Source organism: Triticum urartu, chromosome 1A (genome assembly GCF_056163025.1).
Source record: "Triticum urartu cultivar PI428250 chromosome 1A, HENAU_Tu73, whole genome shotgun sequence".
Classification (NCBI taxonomy): domain Eukaryota; kingdom Viridiplantae; phylum Streptophyta; class Magnoliopsida; order Poales; family Poaceae; genus Triticum; species Triticum urartu.
The window spans coordinates 474616439-474633069 of NC_141873.1; the positions used below are offsets into that span (position 1 = coordinate 474616439).

The 16631-nt window shown below is 43.6% G+C and overlaps 2 protein-coding genes across 3 annotated transcripts; both read left to right on the forward strand.

The window, feature by feature from the left end:
- Positions 1-11146: 11146 nt before the first annotated feature.
- LOC125520239 (protein BUD31 homolog 2) lies at positions 11147-13657 on the forward strand. Of its 2 annotated transcripts, none has more exons than XM_048685102.2 (4): positions 11147-11336; positions 12108-12202; positions 12307-12494; positions 13241-13657. In XM_048685102.2, the coding sequence occupies exons 1-4, from the start codon at positions 11179-11181 to the stop codon at positions 13394-13396; spliced, it is 597 nt and encodes a 198-aa protein (XP_048541059.1). In that variant the 5' UTR covers positions 11147-11178; the 3' UTR covers positions 13397-13657. The 2 variants fall into 2 exon arrangements, with proteins under 2 accessions (XP_048541059.1, XP_048541067.1); XM_048685110.2 differs by having other exon boundaries at positions 11187-11336; positions 12073-12202.
- Positions 13658-15348: 1691 nt separating this feature from the next.
- On the forward strand, positions 15349-16329 carry LOC147991768 (uncharacterized). The gene has a single exon (XM_087538805.1). It carries the CDS (start codon positions 15349-15351, stop codon positions 16327-16329), a length of 981 nt encoding a protein of 326 aa, XP_087394931.1.
- Positions 16330-16631: the final 302 nt, after the last annotated feature.

Sequence of the window (16631 nt, forward strand, 5' to 3'; positions counted from 1 at the left end):
ATGTTATTGATGTGTACTTTACTAGTGTTTATAGCAACCCCTCAGTATTTGATACTAGTTCAGTTGCTAAGATTAGTAACTCGAAACGGGAGTTGCAGAATAAACAGAGACTAGTTAAGGGTGAAGTGACGATATGTGTTGGAAGTGGTTCCAAGATTGATATGATCATCATCGCACACTCCCTATACTTTCGGGATTAATGTTGAACCTAAATAAGTGTTATTTGGTGTTTGCGTTGAGCATGGATATGATTTGATCATGTTTTTTGTAATATGGTTATTCATTTAAGTAAGAGAATAAATTGTTGTTCTGTTTACATGAATAAAACCTTATATGGTTACACACCCAATGAAAATAGTTCATTGGATCTCGATCGTAGTGATACACATAATCATAATATTGAAACCAAAAGATGCAAAGTTAATAATGATAGTGCAACTTATTTGTGGCACTGTCGTTTAGGTCATATTGGTGTAAAGCGCATGAAGAAACTCCATGTTGATGTGCTTTTGGAATCACTTGATTATGAATCAGTTGATGCTTGCGAACCATGCCTCATGGGTAAGATGACTATGACTCTGTTCTTCGAAACAATGGAGCGAACAACAGATTTGTTGGAAATCATACATACTGATGTATGTGGTCCGATGAATATTGAGGCTCGCGACCGGTATCATTATTTTCTGATCTTCACAGATGATTTGAGCAGATATGAGTATATCTACTTGATGAAACACAAGTCTGAAATATTTGAAAAGTTCAAAGAATTTCAGAGTGAAGTGGAGAATCATCGTAACAAAAATAAAAGTTTCTACGATATGATCGCGGAAATAAAATATTTGAGTTACGAGTTTGGCCTTCAGTTAAAATAATGTGAAATAGTTTCACTACTCACGCCACCTGGAACACCACAGTGTAATGGTGTGTCTGAACGTCAAAACCGTGCTTTATTAGATATGGTGCGATCTATGATGTCTCTTACCGATTACCACTATCGCTTTGGGGTTATGCATTAGAGACAGCTACATTCACGTTAAATAGGGCACCATCTAAATCCATTGAGATGACACCGTATGAAGTATGGTTTGGCAAGAAACCTAAGCTGTCGTTTCTTAAAGTTTGAGGTTGCAATGCTTATGTGAAAAAGTTTTCAACTTGATAAGCTCAAACCTAAATCAGAGAAGTGTGTCTTCATAGGATACCCAAAAGAAGATATTGGGTACACCTTCTATCACAGATCCGAAGGCAAGATATTCATTGCTGAGAATGGATCCTTTCTAGAGAAGGAGTCTCTCTCGAAAGAAGTGAGTGGGAGGAAAGTAGAACTTGATGAGGTAATTGTACCTACTCCCTTATTGGAAAGTAGTTCATCACAGAAATCTATTCCTATGACTACTACACCAATTAGTGAGGAAGCTAATGATGATGATCATGTAACTTCAGATCAAGTTACTACCGAATCTCGTAGGTAAACCAGAGTGAGATCCGCACCAGAGTGGTACGGTAATCCTGTTCTGGAGGTCATCTTACTTGACCATGACGAACCTACGAACTATGAGGAAGCGATGATGAGCCCAGATTCCGCGAAATGGCTTGAGGCCATGAAATCTGAGATGAGATCCATGTATGAGAACAAAGTATGAACTTTGATTGACCTGCCCAATGATAGGCGAGCCATTGAGATTAAATGGATCTTCAAGAGGAAGACGGATGCTGATGGTAGTGTTACTATCTACAAAGCTAGAATTGTCGCAAAAAGGTTTTCGACAAGTTCAAGGTGTTGACTACGATGAGAGTTTCTCACTCGTATCTATGCTTAAGTCTGTCCGAATCATGTTAGCAATTGCCGCATTTTATGAAATCCGGCAAATGGATAAACAAAACTGCATTCCTTAATGGATTTATTAAAGAAGAGTTGTATATGATACAACCAGAAGGTTTTGTCAATCATAAAGGTGCTAACAAAATGTGCAAGCTCCAGCGATCCATCTATGGACTGGTGCAAGCATCTCGGAGTTGGAATATGCGCTTTGATGAGATGATCAAAGCATATAGTTTTATACAGACTTGCGGTGAAGCCTGTATTTACAAGAAAGTGAGTGGGAGCACTGCAGCATTTCTGATAAGTATATGTGAATGACATATTGTTGATCGGAAATAATGTAGAATTATTCTGCAAAGCATAAAGGAGTGTTTTGAAAGAAGTTTTTCAAAGAAAGATCTCGGTGAAGCTACTTACATATTAAGCATCAAGATCTATAGAGATAGATCAAGACGCTTGATAAGTTTTTTCAATGAGTACATACCTTGACAATATTTTGAAGTAGTTCAAAATTGGAACAGTCAAAGAAAGAGTTCTTGGCTGTGTTACAAGGTGTGAAATTGAGTAAGACTCAAAGCCCGACCACGACAGAAGATAGAAAGAGAATGAAAGTCATTCCCTATGCCTCAGCCATAGGTTCTATAAAGTATGCCATGCTGTGTACCAGATATATTGTATACCCTACACTGTGTTAAGCAAGGGAGTACAATAGTGATCTAAGAGTAGATCACTGGACAGCGGTCAAAATTATCCTTAGTGGAATAAGGAAATATTTCTCAATTATGGAGGTGACAAAAAGGTTCGTCGTAAAAAGTTACGTCGATGCAAGTTTTGACACAGATCTGGATGACTCTAAGTCTCGATCTAGATACATATTGAAAGTGGGAGCAATTAGCTAGAGTAGCTCCATGCATAGCATTGTAGACATAGAATTCGCAAAATACTTACGGATCTGTATGTGACAGACCCGTTGACTAAAATTATCTCACAAGCAAAACATGATCACACCTTAGTACTCTTTGGGTGTTAATCACATAAACGATGTGAACTAGATTACTGACTCTAGTAAACCCTTTGGGTATAGTTCACATGACGATGTGAACTACGGGTGTTAATCACATGGTGATGTGAACTATTAGTGTTGAATCACATGGTGATGTGAACTAGATTATTGACTCTAGTGCAAGTGGGAGACTGAAGGAAATATGCCCTAGAGGCAATAATAAAGTTATTATTTATTTCCTTATTTCATGATAAATGTTTATTATTCATGCTAGAATTGTATTAACCGGAAACATAATACATGTGTGAATACATAGACAAACAAAGTGTCACTAGTATGCCTCTACTTGACTAGCTCGTTAATCGAAGATGGTTATGTTTCCTAACCATAGACATGTGTTGTCATTTGATTAACGAGATCACATCATTAGGAGAATGATGTGATTGACATGACCCATTCCATTAGCTTAGCACCCGATCGTTTAGTATGTTGCTATTGCTTTCTTCATGACTTATACATGTTCCTATGACTATGAGATTATGCAACTCCCATTTGCCGAAGGAACACTTTGTGTGCTACCAAACGTCACAACGTAACTGGGTGATTATAAAGCAGCTCTATAGGTGTCTCCAAAGGTACATGTTGGGTTGGCGTATTTCGATATTAGGATTTGTCACTCCGATTGTCGGAGAGGTATCTCTGGGCCCTCTCGGTAATGCACATCACATAAGCCTTGCAAGCATTGCAACTAATGAGTTAGTTGCGAGATGATGTATTACGAAACGAGTAAAGAGACTTGCCCGTAACGAGATTGAACTAGGTATTGAGATACCGACGATCGAATCTCGGGCAAGTAACATACCGATGACAAAGGGAACAAAGTATGTTGTTATGCGGTCTGACCGATAAAGATCTTCATAGAATATGTGGGAGCCAATATGAGCATCTAGGTTCCGCTATTGGTTATTGACCGGAGACGTGTCTCGGTCATGTCTACATTGTTCTCGAACCCTTAGGGTCCGCACGCTTAAGGTTTCGATGACAGTTATATTATGAGTTTATGAGTTTTGATGTACCGAAGGAGTTTGGAGTCCTGGATGAGATCGGAGACATGACGAGGAGTCTCGAAATGGTCGAGACGTAAAGATCGATATATTGGACGACTATATTCGGACATTGGAAAGGTTCCGAGTGATTAGGGTATTTTTCAGAGTACCGGAGAGTTACGGGAATTCGCCGGGGAGTATATGGGCCTTATTGGGCTTTAGGGGAAAGAAAGAGGAGAGGTTGGGTGCCCGCCCAAGGCCTAGTCCGAATTGGACTAGGGGGAGGGGCTGCGCCCCCTCCTTCCTTGTCTTCTCCCTTCCCTTGCCTTGACTCCTACTCCTACTACTTGGAAGGGGGGAATCCTACTCCCGGTGGGAGTAGGACTCCTCCAGGGCGCGCCATAGGGGCTGGCCCTCTCCCCCCTCCTCCACTCCTTTATATACGTGGTCAAGGGGCACCCCAAAGACACACAAGTTGATCTCCAAGATCATTCTCTTAGCCGTGTGCGGTGCCCCCCTCCACCATAGTCCTCGATAATATTGTAGCGGTGCTTAGGCGAAGCCCTGCGACGATAGAATATCAAGATCGTCACCACGCCGTCGTGTTGACGGAACTCTTCCCCGACACTTTGCTGGATCGGAGTCCGGGGATCGTCATCGAGCTGAACATGTGCTAGAACTCGGAGGTGCCGTAGTTTCGGTGCTTGATCGTTCGGGCCGTGAAGACGTATGACTACATCAACCGCGTTGTGCTAACGCTTCCGCTTTCGGTCTACAAGGGTACGTGGAAAACATTCTCCCCTCTCGTTGCTATGCATCACCATGATCTTGCATGTGCATAGGAATTTTTTTGAAATTACTACGTTCCCCAACACCTAGGTGGCATGTTAGCTCTACAAGTTGCAATTTCCTTTTTGGTTGGTGTGAAGATGATGTCGGATATCCTTGCTATCTACCACCGGGAATTATTTCCATTTACTTCTTGTCTTTTGACAATTGGTACTCACTTTTGTGGTAGAATTTATTGATCATCTTTACATTGGCTTTTGCTTTTTATTTTCCTTTTCTCTTGCCAAGGATTGTATCAACTCCCTTTGTCTTCCATACCACTTGTGGATCTTGTTTATTTCTTGATCTTGTCTAGTGTTTTCTAGATATAGTGAAAGTGGTGATCCCACCTCATGCATTTTGTATTCAAATGCAATTTCTCTATAATGCACTAGTCTTGGGGGAGCTATCCTATTTTCTATAAAACACTCATCTTGTGATCCTTATCAAGTGTGTGTCGGTGGAAGGCAAGTCGTTTCTTTTGGGTACTTTGTGCTATCATGAAACTTTGTAGAGAGCTTGGTTTGTTTGAAACCATCCTCTCTTATGGGAGTTTGATATCTTTTATTTAGTGTGTATCATCGGATATCTCATTCCTCGATATATCTATTATGGATATCCTCCAAGTGATGAGTTATTCATTTGGTATCTTTTCTTCACTTGTTTTTTTCTTTGTCATTTGGTATCGGTTCTTGAAAGTCTTGAGCATGCATATTAACTTCATGTAGTTTCTTTGGCATGCTTTCTTTCTTTGACCCAATATATAGGGAACTCCACCAAGTCTCAAATTGGATGAGATGTGCATGAAGCTCATTTTCATATCTATATGCACATTTTATGTGGAGTTTGTCCTATGTATTGTTGGTTCCCTAACTCTTTGGTCCCAATGCGTTTGGGTACCATTTTGTTTGTGTTGTTTTTCTAGGAACAATTGGAGATGCATTGGATGCTCGGCTCACTCGCAAGGAAGGTGGTGTCACCATGTGCTTGTTGGACTCAATCTAGGATGATCAATGAACTATCTACTACCTTCAATTGGTTTCTTCTACATCCTTCCAATGATATCTCGGTAACAAGTATCTATTCATGCATTCCTTTCTTGCATTCAACCTTGTGTAGGTTGCATCTTGGCATGATATTCATTCCATCTTGTGATACCTTGTTTCCTTTCTCAAAGCATCTCAATAATGATCTCATGTTGCTAACTGTGATGTCTTTGATGGGTGTGTGTTAGGAATTCATTTATATACTATAAGACCATATCTAGCCATGTGCTATGCTTCCAAGCAAATATCTTATTGGTATATGTATGACTTCCTCTTGGATATCTTGTTCCTTCGTGTTGTAACTATTTCGGGTGTACATCCTTCTTTGTAGATATATATCATCATGATCTCGTCTACCTAGAACCATATACACTTGAGAGAAATTACATCTCTAGATGATATCCTTTCTTTCACGTCCACCTTGTCTTTCTTATGTTATTTCTTTGGTGGCTCCGTGAAAGCTTTTGCCTTGAGTGCATATCGTATATCGTTGCATCTTGATGCACTCTTGTGTGGTGAAGATTATTTTCCTCATGCTTATCTCTACGAGGCTTTTTCCATCTTAATTGGTATCCCTCGTCTTGATGAGGCTTTCATCTTCTATCTTCACCACGGGTTGTCACAAGCATAGGTTCTTTATATGCTTATTAGTTAGCTTGTGAACCCATTTGCTAGTTGTATGTGGGAATGATGGGCCTTACACGGTGTGCCTCATTCTTTCAATACTTTATTGATGCTTAATGCTACATTAGTCTTCTCAAGTGCATTGCCTTGACTCACACACATCATTTTGGTTGAGCCCATTCTTAAGATGCCTCTTTTACTTGTTGCTCAACCATGTGTTTGTTGCAAGTACTAGGCTTTGTTTCCTATATGCTCACTTGCACTTGTTGTAAGTTTCTGTTGATTTTGGGGGAGCTATGATCCTATTTTGTGCACTTTGTATCCAAATACAAAAATTCTTATGTGTGCACAAATCATGGGGAGCTACTCTAGTTTCCTTAGAACACTTCTTTGCTCTTATCATAATATCCTTTATTTGTGGCTCGTAGGATCATTGGCCTAGTTGGTTCAATTGGTATCTTTTGATAGCTTGCTTTAATAGATATCTTTTGATTGCTTGTTTCTCTCTTTGTTATGTCTTTGTGGCATATCTTCCTTTTGCAATCTTTGGGCCTCAATATAGTTTGTCTTCCTCCAAGTATTTACCGTTGGATGTGTGTATTGCATTCAACTCTCTTGTTGAGAAATACACAATTTATGGAGGACCACAATCTATATTGGCCCTCTAAGCTTTTCGCCCATTTTGGCAATCGATGCCAATGGGGGATAAGTTTCAGAGAGTTTTGTGGATAAGCTTTGGTTTATGTTTCCTTAGCTTTTGCATCTCATTCGCATGCATTATTGGTTGTTGCATTCCATGGTGATGTACAATTCCTTATATAAACTCTCTTGAAAGTGATTGTCATCAATTACCAAAATGGGGGAGATTAAAAGAACATGCGGTGCCCCCATGTTTGGTTTTGGTAATTGATGACAATCTCTATGGACTAATGGTTGCCTTGGGTTATATTTGAAGGTTTTGTCCATAGGCTTTTCTTGGAGTACATGTGTTGGTTTCAAGAAGAGTTTGTGTTGACCAAGGTGCTATTAAGGAATTATCCAAAGCTTGGTCATGTGAGAGTTGAGCTTATTGCAAGCATGTCTTGAAGAAGAAGATTGTGTGATCATTCATGTTTACCTTCAAGACATCATCCAAATGAAGAGAGTTGGAAAGATTCAAGGTTGATCAAGACTAAGTCAAGAGTGAATCAAGTTGATCAACTCACAAAGTATAGAAGATGTACCGAGAGGGATCAAGTGATCCCATGGTTTGGTAAGCATTGTCCATTGTGCTTTGTGTACTAACCCATGGTCTATGTGAGAGTTCTACGTGGGGTTAGGTACGTGTTCATGGGCTTGCGTCAAGAGGAAGATATCACTCAACCCATAGAGAGGATGACATCAAGTGGTGATCGTCATCAAGATTGCCGTGTGCAAGTTCAAGTGGATCATCGCGAAGAGATCAAGTGCTTGAAGCTTGCCGTCCATTGTGGTGACAATGGAATTGTGAAGATGTGCCGAAGAGTGGCTCACCCATAGTGGACTATGGGGGAGCAATCATCTAGTCTTCATCGAGCCAACGTAATCAAGAAAGGTGGTCCAACTTGAGGGAGTCAAGATCGTCATCATCTAGCTCAAGTGGACCATGTGCAAGGTGAAGGTTTGCCCTTGATAGGTTTTCTATTTTACCGGTCTCATGGTGGTAGTTTGGAGACCGGGTTATAGGATCGTTTGCCGTACTATCAAGGGGGGCTCTCAAGTTGGTAGCTTGATCGTATCGTTAGTAGAGAGCTCAAACCATTGCATCCTTGCATCATCTTTCTTGGTTCTTGTTTGGTTCTCTTTGTGAGTCTTAGAGCTTATGGTCATCTTGATGACAAGCTTGAGCTCATCAAAAACGGAGTTCGCATGCATCTTCTATGATGTTTTCGGTGTTGGAGGTTTTACCGGTCTTTTTCGAGGAAGGGTTCTCACCATTTTCTTATGGGCCTTTTCTCATTTGCTTCTTATTGATATTTCTTTGAAGATTGTGTTAGCCCTTGTCACTAGCTTTCCAACAAACTTGGTTTCATCGAATTCGGAGTCCGTTTGCAAAAGTTGTGGCAGTTTTGGTGTTCTGAAAAGGCTGCAGTGGTACTACCGCGAATTGAAGCGGATGTAATTTTTTACTACCGCTCTAGAGCGGTACTACCGCGGCTCCTACAGCGGTAGTACTGCTCCGGACCAAAAACTCGTTCCAAGTCTTGCGGTGGTAGGCCCGGATGTATTTTTTTAGTACCGCTCGCAAGCAGTAGTACCACTACCATTTGCGGTAGTACCGTGAGGTCGAGCGGTAGTACCGTGAGGACGAGCGGTAGTACCGCTCCAGCGGTTCTACTGGCCTTTTGCCTCCTCGCTATTGTTTTTCAAAGGGGTACTACCGCCCTAGCGGTAGTACCGCTCTGTGCGGGCTGTGAGCATAACAGTTGGATTTTCCCCACCTATAAAAGGGGGTCTTCTTCCCCATTGAACCTTATCATTTGAGCTCGTGTTCTTTCCCCATTGTTGACCTTCTTTGAGCTTGCTAACTCTCAATCCCTCCATGGATTCTTGCTAGTTTTTGAAGGAAAAGAAAGAGGAGATCTAGATCCACGTTTCCACCAATCACTTTCTTCTCTAGGTGAGGGGAACCCCTTGGATCTAGATCTTGGAGTTCTTGGTGTTTTCCTTTTCGTTCTTCCTCTCATTTTCCTCCCTAGCATTAGTTGCTTTGGTGGGATTTGGGATAGAAGGACTTGGGCACTCCGTGTGCCCTTGCCATTGCATTTGGTGCATCGGTTTGAGTTCTCCACGGTGATACGTGGAAGTGAAGTTTGAGAAGTTTATTACTCTTGGGTGCTTGGGCACCCTAGAGCTTATTCCTCTTAGGTGCCTTGGCGCCCTAGACGGTTGGTGGTGTTCGGAGCTTAATCATTATGGTGTAAAGCTCCGGGCAAGCATCGGGGTCTCCAATTAGGTTGTGGAGATCGCCCGAGCAATTTGACGGGTACCGGTGACCGCCCCCAAGGGTTGTCAAAGTGTACGGGTTCGATGACCGCCCCCAAGGGTTGTCATTTGTACGGGTTCGGTGACCGCCCTCAAGGGTCCCTTAGTGGAATCACGACATCTTGCATTGTGCGAGGGTGTGAGGAGATTACGGTGGCCCTAGTGGCTTCTTGGGGAGCATTGTGCCTCCACACCGCTCCAAACGGAGATTAGCATCCGCAAGGGTGTGAACTTCGGGATACATCGTCATCTCCGCGTGCCTCGGTTATCTTTTACCCGAGCTCTTTACTTATGCACTTTACCTTGTGATAGCCATATTGGTTCTTGTCATATATCTTGCTATCACTTAGTAGTTTATCTTGCTTAGCATAAGTTGTTGGTGCACATAGGTGAGCCTAATTGTTTTAGGTTTTGTGTTTGATAAATTAACCGCTAGATTTATTCCGCATTTGTTCAAGCCTAAACCGTAATTATTTTAAAACGCCTATTCACCGCCCCCCCCCCCTCCTGGCGACATCCACGATCTTTCAAGCGCATCTGGTCTGGCCAAGTGCCCCTCAAATGAAGATGATGGCATGGAAGACTGTCTCGGATGCTCTAGCGACGAATTCTTGCAAGAAGTTTCGCCATATATCCACTCGGGATACCTGCCCTTTGTGTGGGCATGAAAAGGAAACAAGTTTCCATGCCCTGGTTGCATGCGGGCATGCACGTACTATCTGGGCAAAAATGAGCACTCTCTGGCCTTTGCCGAATCAGGAGATGCTCGTGGATACACGGAAGGACTGGTTACTGAATATCTTGGCAAATTGTACGGATTTGATGAGGGATTGTGTGATAATGCTGGTATGGAGGATTTGGTCTGTAAGATCAGATTTTACCCATGGGAAGGAGATCCCAAGTGTAACTCTCACGGCTGATTACCTACAAAGTTATTTACGCTACTTGAGGCTGGCCCAAACATATACTACTAATGAAATAATCAAGGTAAAATGCCTGCAATGGAGACTGAGGCGGTCGCTACATACCGGGAAGTTGTTAGTACTCCATGGCCCAAACATACACTACTGATCGAGCTGCGTTGTCAGTCGACGGAGCCTTTTCCCCAGCGGATGGGTCAGCGGCAGCAGAGATGGTATTAAAGAGACATGATGGGTCGGTAATTTTTGCCGCATACCGGTATTTGTTCAACTGTAGTGATGCATTGGAAGCCGAGCTACATGCAATAATGCAGGATATGACATTAGCTATTCAACACTGTAACATGCCCATCATTGTCCAGTCAGATTCCTCCGTGGCCATTTCCTCGATGATTGGTGAAGGACTGTCAAGATCGGCGTATGGTCATCTGGTGAACGAGATTAAACATCTCATGGTAGATAGAGAGTTTATTTCCTTAAAAATTAAGCGTGAGCAAAATAGGGTAGCAGATCATTTGGCATGCTATAGTCGTACGGAGTGTATTACTGCTGTATGGCTCGGGAGAGGACCACCATGTGTGGAGGATCTTTTGCCTCTGGATTGTAACCCTATGCTTACGGAATAAAACTCTTTTACCCCCGCAAGAAAAAAAAACCTTCTAAAAATTACACTGTTCACGATCGATTTTATCCTTTTTACCACGAGCTCTCAAACTTAACAAAAATTTGCATCGAGTACATGCAAAAAGCATCTTGCACCACCATTTTTTAGATTTTTTTTTAAATTTTACTGTTTATCTGAGCTCGGGCTGCGGATTTTGAGTTATCGGGTTTGGAGGCGTTTTCTTGGGCCAAAATAGGCATATTTGACGATGCCGACTCTGCGATGACTGACTGGGTTGGACTTGGGGCTGCCCTCCCCAACGGCCACGCTAGACCGCCCGCTCCTGCCAAGATCCAACACAACTTTCCGCCCCCTCGTCCGGTCGTCGGGCCGTCGCCGCCGAACACCGCCCCCCTCCACCGAAGCGCGGCAGCTCGAAGGTAGAGTATTCTTCTCTCGCACCCCTCCCTCTCCTCCCCCTCCCCCTCTCTACTCGACTGCCGTGGAGCGGGGATCCGTCCGGGCTTGAGATCGATTTCTCCCGTGGGCGACGAACCCTAACCCGCTCGAATTGTCATGGGTGACCTAATCCGAGAAATTTCCTCTAGGACGGATGCCCCAGTTCGTCAAGCTTGTTAAGGATTCGGTTTCTGCGTGTTGGATTACTACTTTACTACTAGTTCCAGTTTAGTTTCGAAGAACAAAATTCTCACTGCGTTGGGGACTTCCTGGCTGGGTACTTCAGTCGATGCCCCTTGTTAATTAAGCATGCCTCTGAATCCACTAGTGCAGCAATAGATATCCGAGATGCTGGATGAGTGGCCAAGTGTTGTTGTGCACATTAGAGAGTAGTAAGGAGCATGTTAATTCGTCGGAGAAATTATCCTACTAGGCTGATAGCTCCCTAGTGCAGGCTATTCTTGCTTCCTAGCGCTTGCGTTCGGAGATGAGATGGCCTAATAAGCATGGTTGCACACTGGCACTGTCATACATGGGTGGCTTGTATAATATGGGTATTCCAATATGTCTTGTGTTGTTCATCTCTTTGGAGGAACTTTCTACCACAGGGTTGCTCTGCTATTTCTTTGTTATGCATGGCAACTTGCAATTGAAAAGTGCAACCTAATTACCTTGCAAGCATTTTAAAGGACCACCTGCGCTCTATGTTTCTCACAGGTTCGTGTTCTAATAAGCTTATTCCCTTGAGGCAGCATGCCTAAGATAAAGACGAGCCGTGTGAAGTATCCTGAAGGATGGGAGCTTATTGAACCAACTCTCCGTGATTTGGAAGCCAAAATGAGAGAAGGTGTGCATATCTGTATAATTTTTAATGCTTGTTGAATCTTTTTCCAGATGTATATTGCTATTTCCTGCTACAGGACGGTAGTAATGTGATCTTTTTTGATGCAGCTGAGAATGATACACATGATGGGAAGAGGAAGTGTGAGGCTCTCTGGCCAATCTTCCGTATTTCTCACCAAAAGAGCCGTTATATATATGATCTCTACTATCGAAGGAAGGAGATAAAAAAGGAGCTGTATGAGTTTTGCTTGGACCAAGGTTATGCAGACAAAAATCTGATTGCTAAGTGGAAAAAGGTTGGTGGGCTTGATCATTTTAGGCATGCATTATTTTGAGCTTGTATTAAGTACTAACTGTGGTGGATGTTTTTCTCCAGTTTGTTGTCTCTTGGGACTTCTGATTATGCAATTATGTTCCAGTTTTGCTAGACTATAAACACCTGAACATCAGCCATCCTCATGAAATATATACTCCCTCCGATCCATATTACTTGTTGCAGCTTTAGTACAAAGTTGTACTAAAGCTGCGACAAGTAATAATGGATCGGAGGAGTAATTAAGATCAGTTCATTTCAGATGCACCTTCCTTGCACACTGACCGTATTTTGCTCACCTATTTTGCACACCATGGCCTTTATGCGAGTACTCCCTCTGTAAACTAATATAAGAGCATTTAGAATACTAAAGTAGTGATCTAAACGCTCTTATATTAGTTTACAGAGGAAGTATCATTTATTAACTTATGAATGCACACTCAGACAGACAAGTGCCCCTGCTCCTGACGTGTGCAATTGGACATATTGCCTGAATATCAAGTAACCCATGATGATTTTTTGTTACTAGTGTGCTGTTGCAACTACTAGTATTTGCTACAGACTTACAGTATGTTGGATCATGTTCAGTTCTCTCTCTAGTTTTGTACAGTAATCACCAGAGTTTACCTAGTTCCGAAGCTATGGTTACCTTGTAACAGCTACTTTGATTGCCTTAATTCAACATTCTCATGGCGCACTGCTAACTATTTTCTCTCTTGTCTCTTGCAGCCAGGTTATGAGCGTCTCTGCTGCCTCCGCTGCATACAGACACGAGACCACAACTTTGCAACCACCTGCGTCTGCAGGGTCCCCAAGCACCTCAGGGAAGAGACGGTGATAGAATGTGTCCACTGCGGATGCAAGGGGTGTGCCAGCGGCGATTGAAGTCGCCACTCGTTGTTAAGAATAATCTGAAACCGATTGCTCGAGATGCTCTGTTGGATCCCTGATGAATGAATGAAAACAAGTAACGTACAATCAGGTGATTCGTCCATATATTCACTGTAAACTCTCGAGCCGTGGTATGTATTTGCGTGAGAAGACTCGGTTTTCTGCCGTGGAAGTTGACAACTGTTTCGCTGAGAATGTTATGTTAACCCGATCTTCCATGATGGATCACAGTAGTATTGTTGTGCCTTGCTGTTACTACTACTCCCTCCATTCCGAATTACTTGTCTTAGATTTGTCAAGATACGGAGGTATCTAGCACTAAAATAAGTCTAGATACATCCGTATCTAGAAAATCCAAGACAAGTAATTCGGAACGGAGGGAGTAGTTTACTAATACCTCTGTAGTTTAATACTTAATACTCCCTCTGCCCTGAATTATTTGTCGTAGAATGGATGTATCTAGAACTAAAAATACGGCTAGATACATCCATTTCTACGAAAATTAATTTGGGACGTATGGAGTATATGTCAGGACGTTTTTCTGACAGTCATAGTGTCTAAAAATGTCTGATTATAAGTTACGGAGGGAGTACTACTGTGGAGGCACTTTCTTACTACTGGTGTGGTATCAGGTGCTTGTTTTGCTGTGCGTCGACATGCAAACCTTGAGGTGAGGAGCCCCTGGTCTACGGTGTCCCAGCAGCTGCAAAGAAAAACATTTCACGGTCTAGGGTGACGGTGGTGGCTACTGTCTCGAGCTTCCGTCTTGTGGATGACGAGCGAGTTGACCTTGACTACTGGGACTCTCGATCCACGGGAAACGCGTCTTGAAACGGATTCAGACTAGACTTCGTAGCAAAGGACCTCCTCTGCATTTCCTTCGATCGGCGAAATATCGGAACGGCTTTGCCAACGGCAACTGTGGGAGGAATTTGAGGTCCGTCGTGCTGTGCGGCACACTGTACTTGCCCGGGCTTGTAATGCACGCGTACGCAGGTACGGTGCCATGCCATCAACGCTTCCGGCCATGTGAGCATGGCTGCCTGGATCAGAGGGGGTGGCATACGGGCTGAAGCACGAAACTTTGCGTAACTAACGAACGGGCGAAGTGGCAGCACCTGTCGGTAGGGCAGCAAACAAGTGAGTTTGAGCACGAGACGATGAAGGCAATATCTATATGAGGCATTTTTCATTTTTTTAGATAGACCTCAAGTCCTGCATTTACTATGAGTTGTTTTCTCCTCACAAAGAAGATGTGCCGGAACCTGACATCTATCTCGTCGAAATTCTGGTGGGGGGCAGTGAATGGTGAGTGCAAAGTGCATTGGATTGCCTGGGATAAAATGTGTGCTGCAAAGAAGGAAGGAGGCATGGGTTTTAGGGACGCCGAGGCGTTTAACCAGGCGTTATTGGCCAAGCAGGTGTGGAGGATCTTGCGGGTTCCCTCCTCGCTCTGTGCGCGTGTCTTGAAGGCCAGATATTTCAAAAATGGCGACATTATGAATGCAACATGTTCTGATGGTGGATCATACACATTCAGAAGTATTCTTCATGTGAGAGATCTTCTTCGAGCAGGGCTAGTGTGGCGAGTGGGAGATGGCACCAAGATTAACATCCACCATGATCAGTGGATACCAAGAAAGAGCAGCTTATCACCACTGGGTGCTGAGTATGTCATGGGGGTCACGAAGGTCTGCCACTTGCTAAACCAAGGGGGTACGAGTTGGAACGAGCAGCTGCTGGAGAGGATGTTCTCACAGGAGGACGTTGAAGACATCAAGCAAATTGTCGTTGGAGGACCAGGTGCGGATGATCACTTGGCTTGGAACTTCACTAAAGATGGTTACTTCACGGTTCGCTTGGCATATCACCTGCGTGTATCAATGAACCGAGCGCGGATGGGATGACAGGAGTCATCGTCATCTGTGAACCAGCATAAGAGCTGGATGGCGATGTGGGACACTTTAGCTCCGGGGAAAGCAAAGATCCACATGTGGCGCCTGCTTCGCAATGGTTTAGCCGTTGGGCATGAACTGCGGAGGAGGAAGATCAAGGCGGGAGTTTTTTGCACGGCATGTGGTCGAGAAGAAACAATCTATCATAGATTTTGGGGCTGTCCCCATTCGGTACTCTACTGGAAAAGACTGCGTTCGGAGAAGGGAATTGCGGTGGCGATCCCACCGTGTCAGCTTGGTTCCCAGAGTGCAGTTGCAACATGGCTCCTGGAGTGGTTCCAGCAAGCAGAAGAGGAGGAAAGGTCGATGATGGTCCAGTCGGTCTATGCGCTGTGGCTAGCTCGCAATGAAGCCCGGCATGGAAAACGGATCGAAGAACCACATGAAATAATGGAGCGGGTGGTGCGGTTGACTGAAGAATGGCGAAACATCCATCATAAACCCTCGCCGGTCCGGGAACCGGGTGCGAGAAGAAAATGGGAGGCGCCGGAGGAGGGATGGATCAAAGCCAATGCTGACGGAGCGTTCTCCAAGGACAGAGGCAAGGGTGGTGCGGGGGTAGTGCTCAGAGATCATCATGGTGGCTTCCGGGCTGCTGCTTGCTCTTTCGTCGACCGGGCCCCCAGTGCCGAGATGGTGGAGGTGGAAGCCTGTAAACGTGCTATTCAGCTGGCTAGTGAAGCTAACGTGCAGAATCTTCATGTCGAGCTGGATTGCCTGGGAGTCGTCGCGGCGATCAACAAGTCTGAACAAGACCTCTCCATCTTGGGGCCAAGTGTTGAAGAGATTAAGCAGATGCTTAACCAGTTTCTGCAGGTGAAGGTTACATGGACAAAGCGAGAAGCAAATGGTGCCGCGGATAAATTAGCCAAAATAGGATTAGGTGATGAAGTTTGTAATGTTTGGTGGGTTAGTCCACCGGAGTCTATTATCCAGGTTCTCTCTGATGAGATCCCAGCTACGTTTAATTAATAAAGCAGCATTGATCCTAAAAAAAAACATCAACATCATGCGGAAACACTATAAATACTGGTATTTCGATAAATACGGTGATGCGATGTACGCATTTCTTCAGAGTAGCTTGGTTTATTTTCTCATAACTGGAAGGCGATAGTTAATCGCACCATAAGGCAAAGGATTCACGACAGATATGTAATTGGGATACACAACATTAGTGGCCAAGGATCATACAAAGTTCTAGCGTAATGCACCCGTTGTAGGTGTCATTTTTCCGATCGAGCTATGTAAGACGATCATGCTCAAATCAATTCACA

Coding starts and splice junctions, on each gene's coding strand:
- LOC125520239 (XM_048685102.2), top strand. CDS start 11,179: ATGACTGACTGGGTTGGACTTGGGGCTGCCCTCCCCAACGGCCACGCT. Junction 11,337..12,107: donor CGAAGCGCGGCAGCTCGAAG/GTAGAGTATTCT, acceptor CCCTTGAGGCAG/CATGCCTAAGATAAAGACGA. Junction 12,203..12,306: donor GGAAGCCAAAATGAGAGAAG/GTGTGCATATCT, acceptor TTTTTGATGCAG/CTGAGAATGATACACATGAT.
- LOC147991768 (XM_087538805.1), top strand. CDS start 15,349: ATGGCGATGTGGGACACTTTAGCTCCGGGGAAAGCAAAGATCCACATG.